At 35.3% G+C, this 17730-nt stretch overlaps 3 protein-coding genes and 1 non-coding gene across 4 annotated transcripts; 2 read left to right on the top strand and 2 right to left on the bottom strand.

Annotated features, from left to right (window-relative positions):
* Positions 1-502: 502 nt before the first annotated feature.
* Positions 503-3259, bottom strand: LOC107770531 (pentatricopeptide repeat-containing protein At1g69290-like). The gene has a single exon (XM_016589850.2). It carries the CDS (start codon positions 3173-3175, stop codon positions 1208-1210), a length of 1968 nt encoding a protein of 655 aa, XP_016445336.1. The 5' UTR covers positions 3176-3259; the 3' UTR covers positions 503-1207.
* A 2112-nt stretch (positions 3260-5371) lies between these two features.
* TRNAP-AGG (transfer RNA proline (anticodon AGG)) lies at positions 5372-5443 on the bottom strand. The gene has a single exon. It is a non-coding gene; the product is annotated as a tRNA-Pro (tRNA).
* A 211-nt stretch (positions 5444-5654) lies between these two features.
* On the top strand, positions 5655-8069 carry LOC107770530 (cytochrome P450 714C2). Its single transcript, XM_016589849.2, has 5 exons — positions 5655-6083; positions 6192-6418; positions 6509-6750; positions 7037-7409; positions 7497-8069. Exons 1-5 carry the CDS (start codon positions 5756-5758, stop codon positions 7920-7922), a joined length of 1596 nt encoding a protein of 531 aa, XP_016445335.2. The 5' UTR covers positions 5655-5755; the 3' UTR covers positions 7923-8069.
* Positions 8070-12459: 4390 nt separating this feature from the next.
* Positions 12460-16503, top strand: LOC107770528 (rac-like GTP-binding protein RAC2). Its single transcript, XM_016589847.2, has 7 exons — positions 12460-12829; positions 12920-13007; positions 13727-13836; positions 13940-14003; positions 15150-15214; positions 15838-15903; positions 16172-16503. The coding sequence occupies exons 1-7, from the start codon at positions 12692-12694 to the stop codon at positions 16268-16270; spliced, it is 630 nt and encodes a 209-aa protein (XP_016445333.1). The 5' UTR covers positions 12460-12691; the 3' UTR covers positions 16271-16503.
* The last annotated feature ends 1227 nt before the right edge of the window (positions 16504-17730 follow it).

The following is a 17730-nucleotide window of genomic DNA, read 5'->3' as shown; positions in this document are numbered from 1 at the left end:
CTAAATTTCTTAGGTTAAGTGCATTTCTGAAGCTCCTCCGTTAAAAAAGTTATTTCTGACAAGTTCCTCTTCTAAAAAGTCATCAAACACTCAGATTCTTATGAAGAGGCAGCAAGAAAGAAAACAAATTCAAATACCACTACTCAATTATGGTAGCTAAAAATCATTTCTACAGGAAGAAGGCAACCAGCATAACTAGATTGAAGATGAACATCAATTACTTCTACCTACATTCGTACGCAAAACAAACACAGAAATCAATAACAGCTCTTAACAGTCATGTTAACAAAGAACCAAAAGTTGAATTTTTCGGTAACTTTTCCCTTTTGGACACAAGTACAGCAACAGCCAATGCAACTAAAGAAGAATCATGTTCAATGTCCATACATAGCACATGATTGATCCCCCGCTTTTCTATCTTGGAATCCCAAGAAAACAGCTTAACACAAGGGCATCCATATCATCAAACAATTTTAATAGCAGACAAGTTTCCGGAAGGGGAAAAAACAAACTTTAGCACTTCTTTTATAAGAAAAAAACACACTTTATGACATTTTATTGCACTAGAGAGAAAGGGAACAATTCTTACAATTTGTAATAGAAAAAGAAGCTCCTCGATCTGCGACAACTATTCAAGAGCTGAACAACAACAAAATTTGACCATACACATTTTGGCCAATAGCACATTAAAAGGAGCTGTTGGTGATTAACTAACCAACCAAGGATGTTATGCATTTGTAAGTATATTAAATAATTTGTTGCATTTTTCTACAAGCACCGGGGTACTTTCTTTCACTGCTTCTGGTCTCGCCATGCCAATTTCTCCAGCTGAGAGTCATGCAAAGTCTTATACAAGTGAGTTACAACTAAGAAGAAAGGTTTCATGATATAGCACCTTCTAGAGTATGTTGATCACAGCCAGGTTGGAGTACAGTGCTTCTGCAGCATTTAGCTCGACTAGACTGGTGTTTTACCCAAAGCATAATTCTGCTTCTTGGAAGTTAGATCATACTTTTCTATATGGTTTGGCAAGCATAATACATATTTGATCTCTGTCACCTACTAAAGGCTCTGCAACTCATAATATTTAGCAAGCAAGTTTCCTGAAAAGCAATTTGCCGCTTGTTGTGTCAGCATTGAAGCCCTAGAATCCAAGTTAGCCTTTGACGTTAAGTTGAGTATTGGCAAGCAACAGATATGTGTCCCATCAAGCACTCAAACCAGCCCAATTCTTGAAAGCAATAAGTGCATCCATTTTACTGCGATTTCTCCTTCTTAACTTTGAAACTCTGAGCTTCTTATGTTTTTCCATAAATGCTTGTTTATATCTCCATTTATCAACAAATATCTTCATCTCTTGAGATTTCTCCACTACTTGCATTACTGCATCAAAGAAGCCACCTTTGACCAACGCATACAGAAATGCGTCGACCAAGCTATTATCTAGTTTAAACTTCTTCTCCCCTTCCGTCGAAATCTTCCTTTTCACTTCGTTCCACAGCATCAAAACATTGAAATACTTCTCCGCTGTCACATATCCATTAATTAGAGAAAGATATGTCTGGTCATTGGGTTCAAACTGAAGGAAGGTCATTCTCCTGAAAGTCCTCCTTGCATCTTCTAGCCTTCCAGCCTTGCAGAAGGCATGAATGATGGAATTCCAATCATGTGTTCCAATTTCAATTCTAGGATCCTCAACAATCTCGTCTAAGAAAGCAGCCATGAGCTCAGGTCGATGGCTTTCTGTTAAACCAGTCATGATAGTCAAGTAACTCCCTTGCAAGTCAGGTATTCTTGCTTCTCTCATGTCCCTAAAAATAGAAAATGCAGACTGAAAATCTTGGCATGACATTGACGCTTCAATTAGAGCATCATAGGTAGCAACATCTAATTGGAGACCTAAACTGCTAATGTCTGTCACCAATTGAGCAGCTTCAGCTGTTTTTTGCTCTTTGCAATATGCCTTCAATATTGGCACGTAGACTCCAAGACCTAAAGAAGCCCCCTGAGCATTCATTTCATCAAATATCATGTGTGCCTTGTCCAATAACCCGAGACTAACGCAAGCATTGATAATGCCATACCCAACAGATCTCTCAACAATCACTGATGGGGATTCCAAAGTCTGAGTTTCACCAATCAAAGTAGCTAAATCTTTTATGCTCCCGTTTTCAAGAAATCCACTTACTAATTCACTATAAATTCCTTCTGCAAAACATAATCCTTGTCCATCTGTTTCTCTTAAACCTCGAAGAATAGTTGCTGAAACAGACGCCAAATTACCACACTTTACAAACCCGCTAACCAAACTACTAAGAAAAACCCCTTTATCCGTGAAACCAAATCCGCGTATTAAACCTTCTAACTCAGCTATTTTCTCATTAAGACCCTTCAATGCATACAAATAAGCAAGTAACCCAAAACTAAATTCATCAGGCCTAACACCCAAAACCGACATGGTCTCCACCGCCTTCTCTGCATCGGTTATCGATTCGAGCTCACGACAACAACATTCTAGTGCAGCATTACAAGCTGCCAAACTAGGTCTCAAGAAATTCAACTTCTCATCACTAGCAATCCTACAATTCTCATTGAAAACTTGTAAAAACCCACTAAAGTTACCATTTTTCCTACAAATCTCGACAAGAACATCACCCCAGAGACTAAAAGGAATGAAAAATCTATTCTTGAACATAGACTTAACCAATGCAAAAGCAGGGGCAACAGTGTTAGCATCACTCATTGATTTTAACATAACATATACAGTTTCAGGCTGTAACAATTCTTGATTCTTCTCTAACAAGAAAACTACAGATGCAAATGCTCTTTTTATGTTATGGGTATCATTGAGTGATGACAAATGAGTGATGAGTGAATTGGTAAGTGACTTACTTGGGAAAGCTGAATAATTTGAAAGGGTCTTGAATGATATCCACGCTTCATCTGTGTTATTGGTGTTTATGGAAGTTTGAAGAGTGGATTCAAGATTGGATTTATGTTCTTGTGTTAAGGTTAGTGGGGTTTGGTCTTGGGGTTTTGTTGGGGTTGTAGAAGAAGGTGGTTGTGTTCTTTTTAAGGAGAAAATTGAAGGTTGGAGAAAAGAATACAAAGTGGGGATTTCAGGTTGTGAGGAAAAAGGTCTTTGTGACAGAATATAGAAAGCTCTTCTCCACATTCTTGCTCACTGTGTTGATCGAGAGGGAAATGATGAATAAGCTGAAGCCCTTCGCAGGGGCAATGGACTGTAAAAGGAACAATCATTAATAAGGTCAGGCATTTTGTCCTTTCAACTTTTTTATAGAAATAACTTTAATTTAATTAAAGAAATGTTATAACTTAGTATTATTGGTTTATAAAGAGTTAATATCCTAAAACCTCCTAAACTATTATGTTTTTGTCAGTTTCCTACTTAAATTATACAGTGTCTCCAAAACCCCTCTCAACTATTTTGTCTTTCATATTAAAAACCCTTAATCGCATTCTTACAAGTGCGTCAAGTATACACTGCTAGTTATCTAAAAAATATGCTATGTGGTACTGTATTACTTTCGGATGATTGATTAACTCTAGGAGTTTTGAGCAAAATAATATCTAATGTATTGTGTTAATTTTATGTTTAATTGTGATTGTACTTTATGCTAAACTACAATTGAATATCCTTATTTAATTCACTTTGTAGCACAATAAAAATATAAATAAAAGCATATAGTGTTGTATTTCTTAAAAATCATCTTATATTACATAAAAAATATTATATAAAATAAAATCTCACAAATAAAAAATTAATTGGCCTGCAATTACATTCTCCAATTCAAGATTATATAAAAAAAGTTTAAGAGATTCAACTTTATTCTCTACCAGGTGTTGAGTTTAATAAGAAGGTTTAAATTAATATTATTTCAACAGGATGTGTTGGACATGAAAGAAGACTAAAACAAGAAAAATGATAAACCAATTCAGATGAAATAAGAAAGGGAGAAATTTTTCTAGAGGAAACTCATATGGAGAACTGAAGAAAAGAAGTTAAAAACGAAGAAGAAGTAGAAAATAAAGAAGAAAGGTGAAATAATAAGGAAGAATGGTGAGAAATAAGGAAGAAAGGTGGATATATCTGAAATAAGAGGAATATTTATTAAAAAATAAATTCGAAAAGAGGGTTAGGCTAATTAGCCACTATTTTCTGTTAGGTGGGCCAATTTGATGGCTTTTTCAGTTGTCACGCGCTCCCAAGCGAGTATTTATACACGTTGTGTCAGGTCAGCAACGAGAGATTTTTAATATGTAGGGCAATATAGTTCAGCGGGATTTTGGGGATACCGAATAGTTTAAGTAGAAAACAGATAAAAATGTGATAGTTTAAGGGATTTTTAGGGTATTAACTCTTTTATAAATAAACCAATTTTATGTAAGAGAAATGAATGTATGAATTTATTATACCCCTTCTTATTTTCTCTTTTTGGACAAGGAATGTTATTTTAGGAAAAAATTAGAAGGTGTGAGTCCGTCTTGGCATAACTAGTAAAGTTGCTAGCATGTGACCAGGAGGTCACGAGTTCAAGTCTTGAAATAACTTCTTGCAGAAATGTAATAGACCCTTGTGGTCCGGTCATTCCCCGAGCCCCGCACATAACGAAAGCTTATTGCACTGGGCAGCCCTTTTAATCAAAGGTGCGAGTCTGTAGCCATTCTTCTACCGCTTATCCTTTTCTTTTTTTTTTGTTGAGCGCACATATAATAGTAACCTTTCAAGCGTATAAAAACCGATAATCTTTCAGATTTCTTAAAATTGTCAATTAATAGTAATATTAAATAAAATAGCATTAAAATATTTATTTGGTAGAAAAATTCTAAATTTATGATACTATTTAACCACTAATCGTTGACCAACTGCTATATACTCCCAATAATTCGACAAGTCAATGGTGTTTTGACTAATTATTGAACCTTCCAACAATTATTGGACAGGAGAGTTAACTTAATAAAGGTCCATTTCAATTGGATTGCTCGAGTATAAATCAATAACTCAATAAGTAAAAGAGATTAAATCGTTACTCTCATGTAAAATGTTCTTTCTCCTTTTTCATTTCGACTTTGTTGACTCAATTTTCTATCTAGCTTATTTGTTCAAAATTTTATACGAACGTATGGTCGAGTAGTTCAATGGAAACTGGCCCTTGTAAATGGAAATAAGCTCATCAAAGAAACGTTAATCCTTTTCCCTTCTACATAATAATGGAAAGCTAGACTGAGGTCCACTTGCAAAAAGCCCAAATTCAGTAAGTTCCCATAGAAACAGAAGCCCAAACCAAAAGGGTAAAACTCGAGCCCACAAAAATGAGAAATGAGAGATAAAAAAAAAAAAAAAGAGAAAGGGGCATTCCGAGAATTGAACTCGGGACCTCTCGCACCCTAAGCGAGAATCATACCACTAGACCAAATGCCCAATTTGCCTATAACCATTAAAGTTAATTTATTTGTCAAAAAGAACTCTTATCTTATTCACTCTACCATGGTAATGTACCACGTGTGTACATCTTACAATCCTCTTTTTCATGTACAATTTTAATCAAATAAAATAATGTGTGTCTCTGAATAAAACCAAGTGACAAATAAAAAAAAATCAATATTATTTCATCATTTTTGACAAAATTTTTAGCCCCAATATTTTATTCCCTTTTGTTCATTCATAAAGAGATTTTTTTCAACTATTAATAAACAGAAGAAGGTAGGAAAAATCAGTAAAAAGGAATTTGAAATGGAAGCACAACAGTTACTGATGTTTTCAGCCAAGATCATTTTGTCACTGGTTTTAGGTGGATCTCTGGTGTTATTTGCACATCTCACCAGTATTTTACTTTTGCATCCAAGAAAATTAAGATCTAAACTTCAAAGCCAAGGGATTAAGGGACCTTCACCATCTTTTCTCTATGGAAATCTCCTTGAAATCAAGAAAATTCAACTTCAGAACCAGAAGCAACCAAGGCCAGAAACCAACAATCAAGAAATAGAAGGAAGCATCCCTTTGTTCCATACATGGCCAGCAACAGTGTTCTCACATATTAAACAGTGGCAACTTGAATATGGTCAAATTTTGGCACTTATATACATACCACCTTCATATGATTGTGATGACTTCAATTCTTTCCTTTTATTGTTTGCTCATGTGGTTTTTTTGTGTGTTTAAATTACAGGATCAACATTCATGTATTCAGCTGGAATTATACAGACAGTATGTACAACTGATGTAGAAATGGTGAAAGAAATCAGCCTATGTGCAACTCTAAACCTGGGAAAGCCATCTTACCTATCCAAAGATCGTGGTCCTCTGCTTGGCCAAGGCATTTTCTCTTCAAATGGCACTTATTGGGCTCACCAGAGAAAGATTATTTCCCCTGAATTCTATCTCAACAAAGTTAAGGTACATTTCCACTCAAAAGATATATGCACTTGTTAAGTTCAAGAAATCTAATCACAACACTAGAATTTCAAACATCTACTGATTATGCAGGAGATGGTGAAGCTGATGGTTGAATCCACCAGTAAAATGATAGAATCATGGGATGAGAAAACCAGAAATTCACAAGGAAAATTGGAGGTTAATGTGGAAGGTGATCTCAAGAGTCTGTCAGCAGATATAATATCAAGAGCTTGTTTTGGGAGCAACTATGCTGAGGGGGAACAAATCTTCCTAAAACTTCAAACCCTTCAAAGGGTTATGTCCAAGGTTCCCATTGGAGTTCCTGGATTGAGGTAAAAATATTGTTGCTAAATTAGAACTATGTTTAGCGTGCAAAAGGGCAAGGAAAGGGTAAGTGAGTAAGTATCGATCTTTTTGTTCTGTTTGAGAGGTTGATATCAAGGATTACTTGATCCTCCTTCCATTCCCTCCTCTTTTACTTACATACCAACAACTGATATAATTGTTTTCCTCTTGCTACTTTCCTCTTTTCACCTCAAGGGAAGCCTAGTATTAAAGTAACTCATGGTAGTAAAAGATAATTTTCCCACAATGTTCTGAATGGCTAGATTGTCGCAGGCATATCCCAAACAAACACAATAGGGGGATATGGAGATTGGAAAAAGAGATTAAAGCAATGATATTGAAGGTAGTAAGAGCGCGGAGCAATGCCACCTGTGAGAAAGACCTTCTACAGTTGATTCTTGATGCTGCTAAGAGGTACGAAGAGAGTGGTGATAAACTACCAGCTGGTATTACTCCTGATACGTTCATCGTTGATAATTGCAAGAACATATACTTCGCTGGCCATGAGACCGTTGCCCTCACAGCATCCTGGTGCTTGATGCTACTAGCTGCATATCCAGAATGGCAAGCTCGTGCCCGAGCTGAGGTGCTCGATGTCTGTGGTAATGAGTTGCCAAATAATGACATGCTGAAACGAATGAAAGTGGTATGCAGTAATCTAAAGCCCAGATAATTGATATTCGCATATATTCTGTACCTGGATCCCTAACATGTATACATATTTGATTGGCAGCTGACAATGATCATCCACGAAACGTTGCGTTTGTACCCACCAGTAGCTTTTGTGGTTAGAGAAGCATTGCAGGATATAAGTTTCAAAGATATTGATATTCCAAAAGGGACTAATATTCAGATTCATATCCCAATCCTACACCAACAGCCGGAACTCTGGGGACCAGATACAAATAAATTCAATCCAGAAAGATTTGGCAAGGGCATTGCAAAGGCTTGCAAAGTCCCAAATGCTTATATACCATTTGGAATAGGGAATAGAACATGTGCGGGGCAAAATCTTGCTATGATTGAACTGAAGGTGATTGTATCGATGATTCTGTCTAGGTTTACATTTTCGTTGTCCCCAGGATATCAACATAGCCCTGTTTTTAGATTAGTCATAGAACCTGAGCACGGTGTTAATCTATATCTTGAAAGAATTTGACACATTTTTCTTTGTTGATATTTGACAATGCCTGTGATTATGTTAAGTTGAATTGATTTGAGAAAGGTTCAGGAGGAGTCTGTAAATGATGTTATTTAGCAGCCTGTCTCCTCAAGCAATACAACAGAGGAACAAGAGATGCTACTACTGCTGTCTTGTGCTGTCAATACATGATACACGCGTGCTATTCTTCAATTCTGTATTCAACACTTCCTCGAAGCAACAAAGGAACCCCTTAAAAGAACCCGAGGATACATGTTCCATTCATTTGTTTTTCTCATCCTCACAAATGAATCTCATAGAAGTTCTTGCCCCAAATGCAAGCGAATCTTATTAAGCATTGGTGCCAAGATCAAGAAGATGATAAAAGAATCATACAGAGTATACACAAGTCTTGATCATGAATCGCTTTGACATTAGAGCAACCAACTGAACCCACTTGAGAATGAGAAGAAAAGCAGTCGCAAATAGAACACTGCAGTGTATATAACTCCTCTTTGTTTACAGAACAGATTAGAAACTCGAAGATTTGCACCAAGAAAACTATCAAAAAAGGAAAACATAATCCCACTGGCCTGTAAATCAACATTCAAATATCTTCAGCACAATCCTCATCATTTATTTCAAGTGAAAGCAGAATAAATAAGCCTATAACCAAAGACGAGCCAAAAGGCTACAACAAACACGATCATCATTGATTCTAACATGAAGGATCTGCATTACAGTTGTTTCTTGGAATAAGTTACATGAAAATGTTATTAGCCTGATAAGATTTTAAAATGATAACACTATCAACTTCAATTTTTTATGATTCATGAAAACAGAGACCGACTTCGATTGCGCTCCAGCCGAGCCTCCCTCTGCAACATGCCAGAAAATGAAAATGAAGTATCAGAAAAAATGATACCCAGAAAAAGGGAAAAAAGAATAATCAGAAGGTGCAAGAAAGGCGATTATTTTAAAAGCAATTATCTAGAGCACAAAGCAGCAAAATCATGTCATGATATCGATGTCAAAAACACCTAGAAACCATAAGAATTTGATTACTTGGTAATTTATGTTCCCTCCACCACTACCTCCCTACTTATGCACAACAAAAGCTGAATTTGAGAAGAGTTCCGTAAAGTAAATATTGTTGAGCTCATTCCAAGTGACAAAGAAGAAAGAGAAGAGCAATAGATTCAGGTTTGAGTATAGGCTGCATTGATAGTGATCCAATCAAGAACTGGCTAGTGGCAGAGTAGAAAACTTAACTAGCACGTAAACAGATCTTAGTCAATATTCAATCTTCACCTAGGCTAGTTTACTTTAAGCTGCTCAAAAACTTGTTCCTTTTCATAACTATTGACGCAGAGTCTCAAAGCAACTTGTCTGAAAGCTTTTTACACATTCCGTCACACCCCTATAAGGAAAATACCACTTCAAAGTGTCCATAGAAGAACCTATCGGAGTCCAATTTACATGGCAAGCTACTCTACATCAGAGGGGTAGAAGCAATTTATACTATCTTGCACATTACATAATTTTGCATGCAACACAGGTCAGAGAACATATACAACTACTACCATCCTCATCAACATAGAAAGAGATGCAGAAGAAACTAGTTAACAACTTAACATGCATACCTCCTTTTTCTTGCATTCCTTGTAAACATCAAAATGTTCTTGACATTTGCTCTTGTCAGAGTTAAATTGTTCCAAACCTGCAAAGCGTTCACAAATTAAGCAATGCCCTGAAACAACTGCATAACATTATAGTAATACGTCTTTGAACATATCGGTATGAAGGAAAAGCATTATCCACAATTTCCACCACTCGAGTCTACAGACGATGAAAGTGTATTGGTATGAAGGTAAAACACTTTCCACAACCCAGACCAAACATGTTATCTCAAACAGAACACGGCGCTGTATATTGCAAGAAATTCATGGACAATGTCTTACGTGCGATGTGTGGATATCTCCATGAATTCTAACGACCTAGATTAGCAAACTAAAATGCTCCACATTTGAAGAACCTTCCAACCTTCCCCAAAAACCTTCATGTTGATAATGGAGTATTGCATCAAGCTACCTAATTGCTTTCTGACCAATTACCAAGTATTCTTCAAACAAATTTTGGACAACTCTTTTATGCAATTATCTTTACAAAAAAGTTCTTTTTAGTTCAAATATCAAACAGAAACATTCCGCTTTTAGTTTTAATTTTCAGCAAGTATGTTCAAATTTGCAGCGCAGGGGCAGAAGGCACATAAGGACCTAATTTCTTAGTAAGGAATTCTATACCCAGATAACAAAACGAGTGATATAATTATAATAAAAGTCATTATATATCAAAATTCAAATAATGATCATGAGTAAATTTTTTTCCTAGTCAGTAAATACAAGTACTGCAAAAACAGAAGATGATCGAAGAACAAAGTTGCAGTGCAGTTACATTTGAGAGAAGCAGTGTACTGAGGGTAGCAATCGGAATCAGAAATTCTAGCTGCACTTGGATATGCCGGTGTTTGAATTTTCGAACTCGCCATTTTGCCTCACCTTTTTTCGATTTCCTCTCTGCAATTTCACAGAATTCGACTGCGTATATTTTCTGTTTTATTCTTCGGGTCGAATTCCGCCGACTATGAAGAGAGTTGACCCGGAATGAAATAGACCGGGCCTAATCAGAGATCTGTCTCTATTCGGCCCAAAATTGAGACCAAATAAACGGGGGTTTTGCATCTATACCCGGATTTGGGATCACAAATGAACCTATAACCACTTTGTATAAAAAATTGTAAGCCTACCCACTTTACGATCAACTTCAAACTTATCGGGTCTGAAATTAAAAAATATTAGTCTGAAGTGAAAAAATTACAATTCAGATGCACTTAAGGTCAAATAGGTCTAAAGTACAACCAATGGTTTCATGCACTTAAGGCCAAATAGGTCTAAAGTAAAAAATTGCACTTCAGATGCACTTAAGGCCAAAAAGGAATTAAGTGCAACAAATATTTTCCTACACTTAAGGCCAATAAGTCTGAAGTGAAAAATTGCACTTCAAAGTTCAAATGCACTTAAGGCCAAAAGGTCTGAAGTGCAACAAACGTTTTCCTACATTTAAGGCCAATAAGTCTGAAGTGCAACCAATAATTTCATGCACTTAAGACTAATAAGTCTGAAGTGAAAAATTGCACTTTAGATACACTTAAGGCCAAAAAGGTCTTAAGTGCAACAAACGTTTTCCTACACTTAAGGCCAATAAGTCTGAAGTGAAAAATTACACTTTAGATGCACTTAAGGCCAAAATGTCTGAAGTGTAACTAACATTTTCATGCACTTAAGGTCAAATTGGCCTGAAGTGCAAGTTGCCCACAAACAAAAATTTGTTGTTCGAATTTTAACAATCCATTATACGATTTAATACCTAAATATACTCCAAATGAGTTCAAATTTGAAACATAACCTCCAAATATCATTAAGAACAAATCCCCAATCATCAATTTGTCAAAACAACAATAAATCTAACGAACCCATTTTGCAATTAAGAAGAAGAAGAAGAAGAAATCCTAAGCAATAGTAAAAAATAAAGTATCACAACAGTTCACTACTGTAAAACATCATAAATTACCTTAAAATATGTTCACAAACACCATATAAAATCATTGTCAGCCCGAAGAAGAAGAAGAAGATAGAAGAGAAAAAGCCCTGAAGTTGTTTAAACTTTGAGTACAAGTTAAAAAAATAAATAAATAGTGGGTACATATTAAATGGGGGCGACCAAATAGGACGCCCCATGCCATTTTTACCAAATAAACTCCCAATTTGTTTCATAACCACATTTGGACGGTACTCAAAAGTTTAACTACCTTTTCAATTTTTTTTGAGAAATAGTCATATTTAATGCGAAAATAAAATTTAGACAAAAATATCCATAACCAAGCCTTACTCATTCATGTATAAGACAAAATTGCTTTCAGATATCAAAGTAATAGCAAATAGAAGTTCAATAATTTTGAGAAACAAAGAACTTAGATGAGGAAACCAATAGCAGATGAAGGATATAACTTTTGGCTATCTATTCCAAAAGAAAACTTTAAGTAGTGTTTACTCTCACAATGTTTTCAATCATAAAATATGTGATATTCTAGCTCATAAAGTGAGTTATTCCTCATCTTTATAGTTTTATAGATAAGTAAAAATTATAATGTGTTAAAGAATTTTGGGAGCCAAGGTATTTAACACATAATTTACATAGAAATAATTGGACGAGTCTCGAATATTGAGCGTTAAGTGTGCTTCGAATACACAGTCAAGCACTTGAAACGTAACACGTAAGCCTAAAAAATAAAGTCTTGCATGTGACTCAGGGCATTTTACAAGAGCGAGCTCCGAGTAATAAGAAACTAGTAAAACACTAGTAATAAGAAAATGAACAAGTGTATGGCTTCTTTCCAAATTTTGGGGCCTCTAAGTGGGAGCGTCATGATTAGGTGGAAATATGAAACACTCTGTAATTGAATTCTCTCACACATATATTTCCCTCTCTGACAGCTCAAAATAAAGTCACCTTCACTACTTTCCTGCCGAAAAAGGCTCCTATAAAATCTTTGTTATGCTTTTTCTTGTTCCCTCCCTTTGTCCCACATTTTCTCTATCCTTCTGCCCCTCATTAAATTAGTAGCAACAATACTACTTTCTCAAAAGGATTCTTGAATCTTTTTCCAATTTCAACTCCATAAAACTAAGAAGCTAGTGTTCTTCTTTCTTATCTTTCTAATTGATGAGATGAATACTAGTAGTAGTGCCAGTAATAGTGCTTCTACTGCAACAGGAACAAAGTTCATCAAATGTGTGACAGTTGGAGATGGTGCTGTTGGCAAGACTTGCCTTCTCATCTCCTACACTAGCAACACTTTTCCAACTGTATGTAACTATTCAAAATTTTCTCTATTTTTCATCTTTTTTTTATTCTTCATTATGGAGTTATATGTCTGTGTATCTTTACTCCTACAGGATTATGTGCCAACTGTTTTTGACAATTTCAGTGCTAATGTCAATGTTGATGGGAAGATTGTGAATTTGGGTCTTTGGGATACTGCTGGTATGAAAATTCCTTGTTTTCTTACTAATTACAGTATATAATTCTGATGAAGATCAAGAATCATTAAAGTTGTCAACTTTGGTCTTTACTCTTAGCTGCATTCATCTTTCCACTCTTTGTAAGAACAGGTGTTATTGCATATAAAATCCTGCATTCCTCTGATTAAGATTTTGGCCTAATTTTTCTGGTGCAAATCATTAATTGGATTGTGAATGTTGAACTCCAGTTAAGCCTTAGGACAATTGTTTACTCTTTTTCTTCCAAACAATCAATTGATCATGCAATGCTCTTAGTACTATGATTTGGAAAAAATCATCATCACCAGTCAAGATGAAAATTTTGTACTTTACTGTGAAAATCAATGTTGTATTCTGCTTCCAGTAGTTTTACAGTGAAATTTTTTTGTTTGCTTTCAATTCACATCACAAAGTGTTTACAAAAGTTAAACCTTAACGATTCTCATTCTTACTTTTTTTTCTTCCCAATAAATTAAAACTCAGGAAAGCAATAAAGCATCCTCATAAACCAGTAAATTGAAATGAGAAAACCATTTTCTTTGGATAAAATCTTATGGAACATTGACCTAGAAAAAGCTGCAATGAAGCCGATTGAGTCTTTAGTACACAAGTAGTAATGACTAATGAGCAAGATAACAAAACACGTCTTCTTCAAGAGGTCATTACATGATAAAATTGTGAGTGTACAACTACTCTTCACAGGTCAAGAGGATTATAACAGGCTTAGGCCTCTTAGTTATCGAGGAGCTGACGTCTTCTTGCTTGCATTCTCTCTCATAAGTAGGCCTAGCTTTGAAAATATATCAAAAAAGGTATGCTTTTGCTGTTCCAGTGGTTGTGTATTTCTTTTGCTTCTCTGATCATGTAATCCTGACATCATCCTTTGCTTTTTATTTCTTGTTTATGTTGGAAAAGTGGGTTCCTGAGCTAAGACATTATGCCCCATCAGTGCCTATTGTTCTTGTGGGGACTAAATTGGGTGAGTTTTCTTTCAATTTAAGATTCCTCTGCTTTACTAGTAGCTCTTGAGAGGATATTATGCCTTTTCCCTTTGTTAAACTGCTTTCCCCTTTTGTTACCCTTTAACAGTTGTGAATTTTGCAGATACTGTATATTAAAGTGAATCCCGGTTTTGAACTAGTCTTCTAATGCCTAATCAACAAAAGAGCTAACAGAAATCATTTTTTTGTTTACACTTATATACATATACGTGTACATGCACGCACACATATAGATATATTTGCCATATAGCAGAATGTATTGGTTACAAAATTGTTTATATGAATTATGTAGTGATAATATTGCACCACAGCTTCTTTTCTTTCTTTCTGTTATTTTTTCACTTTCTTGAGGGGGAGACCTACCCTCTACATCTGTCGACATTGTATCTTACACAAGTTTACTTGTTTCACATGGACAAGCCCAAATGCCCACTTTGGAATATCCTTTGGGCCTTCAAATATTACCAAGGGAATGGAATGAAGCTTCTCTTTTATGTGGTTAAGTCCGGGCCAAATGATCTGACAACCTATACCACAAGTCAAACTAATGATAGGCGAGAAATTATGCGCTCATGGTTAAGCGGTTTGTTGCATTCTGTGATCTTATTCTTCTCCATGACCCGATGCTTCATCTTCTAAAATTTAGTATGACTTCTTTCTCGTCACTTAGTGCTCAGAGCCGAACTGACTGATTCAGTAGTCTCTCCCCCTCCCCCTATAGTTCGAACTAAGACTCTTCTTCAAACTTAGGTTCTCTAGCGTTTTTTCTTAGTAGGCTACACCATTGTTTGGATAATTTCAGGCTACTTAGCAACCGACAATTGTGAACTACAGAAGAATGCAGGTTCTCTAGCGTTTTCTCTTAGTAGACTACACCATTGTTTGGATAATTTCGGGCTATTTAGCAACCAATTATGATTTCCCAAGTGTTTGTTTAGAAATGGGTGGTTAATCATTTGTTGTGTAGACATAGCAATCTTTTACACATTTACTGGCGTATAATCTTCCACTATCTTGTAATCTGGGGCCAATGAGCTGGTTGATGCAGAGGATGACAGCGAGCTTATCTGTCACTCTTTCCGTTCTAAATTTTTATATATCTAAACAGAGTTCAAATGTGACAGATTTAAGAGAGGACAAGCAGTTTAGAAGGGACTACCCTGGTGCATCTACAATTTCAACAGAACAGGTAAAAATATTGAATCTAATCAAAAGTTTGATGTAGCTTATCCGAAAATCCAGTGCATGCTCCACCTCGTTATAAAGTAAAGAAAGGAAAGGGATATGCAGCACATAAAGTAAGACATGTCGAAAAACAAAGTAAAGCTTGAAGAAATTAAAGAGTCTTTTTAAGTGTGTGAATCTCCCCTAATAATAGGCTTAGAAACTTTTAGACTGGAAAGTTTTATCAAAATGGCCAACTCTAAGTTTACTTTGAAAAGGAACAATGACCCATTTCCGAGCTCATCTTCTCCCTACCTCATCACAGTGTCCCCCACGCCTTTTCTTGTCCAAAGAAGAAACAGAAAAAAAAAAATGAAATCTGCACTTCTTTTGGTTGAATAGTGCAAATCCATTTGCACAACTTCTTTTGCATACTGTTGAATTGTAAAGGATACAAAAAATGGGATTTCAAGGTCAATGCCTTCGGATGGTAGTGAGACAATTGCAATTGAAAAAAACATGATAAATTAAGTCATAGATTACCAGATGATGTAGAAGGGAAAATCCAATCAGATTTTTTGTCTTTATTCACTCTTTCTCACATTGCAAATTTGTTAAAGCTTTAATTTCTCTTCTTTAAAATGACAGGGCGAAGAACTGAAAAAGCAAATAGGTGCAGTGGCATACGTTGAGTGCAGTGCCAAGACACAACAGGTAATGTTTGATCCTTTTAGTTTCATTGGAACTTAAAAAGATTAGTACATGAAACATGATTAACAAGCAAACATTATTCGAAACAAAATGCTCAAAGTTCACCTAGCTTCCTTTAGGACATTCTGAAACCAGACGAGTGTTATATACCAGACTCGGAAAACATTTTGTGTAAGCTAATAATTCAAGGCAAAAGCTACAATGCATGCAGCTTATAATTTGTCAGGATTATGAGCCAAAACCAATTGAGAAAATATTCTTTGAAATGTAGAATGTGAAGGCTGTATTTGATACTGCAATCAAGGTGGTTCTTCAGCCTCCAAAGACCAAAAAACAGGAAGGAAAACACAAAACCTGCTGGATACTTTGATCGAACTAGTTGGAAGAGAGACATTTGTACAATAACCTTTTCCATTTCTGTGAGATGTTTAGCTGTGATATCCGTAGTTTTATTTCTTTTTTTCCTGTTTGCTTTAGTAACAAGTGCCAGTTTTCTCATTTCATAGTATGTGTGATGTGCTTCTTGTGTTTGTGACTGGCTTGTACATGGTTTTATACGATGGAAAGTGGGAAGTTTTTACGGAATATGCTGTATTTTATCCATTGATCTTTCTTGGCATGGCTATGTAATATGAAAATGTTTTCACATTTCTACCAGTTGTGATATCTAAAAGCTCAAATCAAATTTAGGTGTTGTGATACCAGTTGCCAAAATGTTTGTACTTTAGGTGTCACTTTCAAGGAAAAATAAAAATTTAACTATGTTCGTCTGGGAAGTTACTATTTCCTCTCAAATTGAGAGCTAAAGGCAAGTATGAACGTTCTTCAAAAAGAATGTATGAGCAAATGTCTGCTAACATCACCTAGTTTTGTGCATCTATGGGCTAACCGATAAATTTAAAGTTAAACCGGACAAAAGAAAATAATTATCCACCCATATGAAATTTAAAATTGTGTTTGGACATGCATTTTACTTGAAAAAATATTACAGTTTTTGTGGGAGGAAACCAAATTTTATATAAAAAAGTGGCAAAACCCACTTTTTCAAATTTGAAAACTCATCTTCAAAAAAATTTGCTCTTCAAAAATTCAATGAAATGTACAACCAAACATTATTTGAATATATGTTTCGAAAAAAAAAAAGAATTTTTTTTATGTCCAAACGGACACTTAGTATAATAGGGTGATAAACTTGTACTTTGTCTCTCAGAAGACTCTTCATTGGACCAAACGTCCAGCTTAACTATCTTTTTGGGGGATATTATTATAAGAACGTCAACTTTTGGGGTGAAAGCAGAATTCTAGTTCATAACTCTACAACAAAGTTATACTCGTCTATTGACCTAGAGCCTAAATCGTTTATAACTTGTGGAAGTGTTTGTCAACAAAAAAAAATGGTTTAAGAAAAGTTAAAATCTGCTTAAAAAAAGTCAAAACCAATAAGCTAGAAAACCAAGCTTTTTCGAAATTGGCTTAAAAGCCATATTGTTTTGATATTATATTCTTATCCCTTATAAGTTTTCTTAATCCCGAAATTACCCCTCATTAGAAAATCCTACAACATACTATCTTTTCTTTTCTCCATTCTTGTTGCAGCAGCCTCTCCTTTCTTCTTGGTCTTCTTCCATAACTTTCCTCTCTTTTCCTTTCATTTCTTTCTTTACACTTTTATTCATTATTTTTTCCTCTTTTCCCTTTCCTTTCTTTCTTTCCCAGTGCTGCTCCCTTCCCCGTCACATTCATTTTAAAATAATGTATGATACATTCCAATATTTTATAAATATTATTGTTTTAGCTTCTTTTTTTAGTTCAATAACATTTAATTTTTTT

This window comes from Nicotiana tabacum, chromosome 19, assembly GCF_000715075.1.
Source record: "Nicotiana tabacum cultivar K326 chromosome 19, ASM71507v2, whole genome shotgun sequence".
Taxonomy (NCBI): domain Eukaryota; kingdom Viridiplantae; phylum Streptophyta; class Magnoliopsida; order Solanales; family Solanaceae; genus Nicotiana; species Nicotiana tabacum.
The sequence above is the reverse complement of the archived record's forward strand: the minus strand, read 5'-3'. Positions and strand labels throughout refer to the sequence as shown.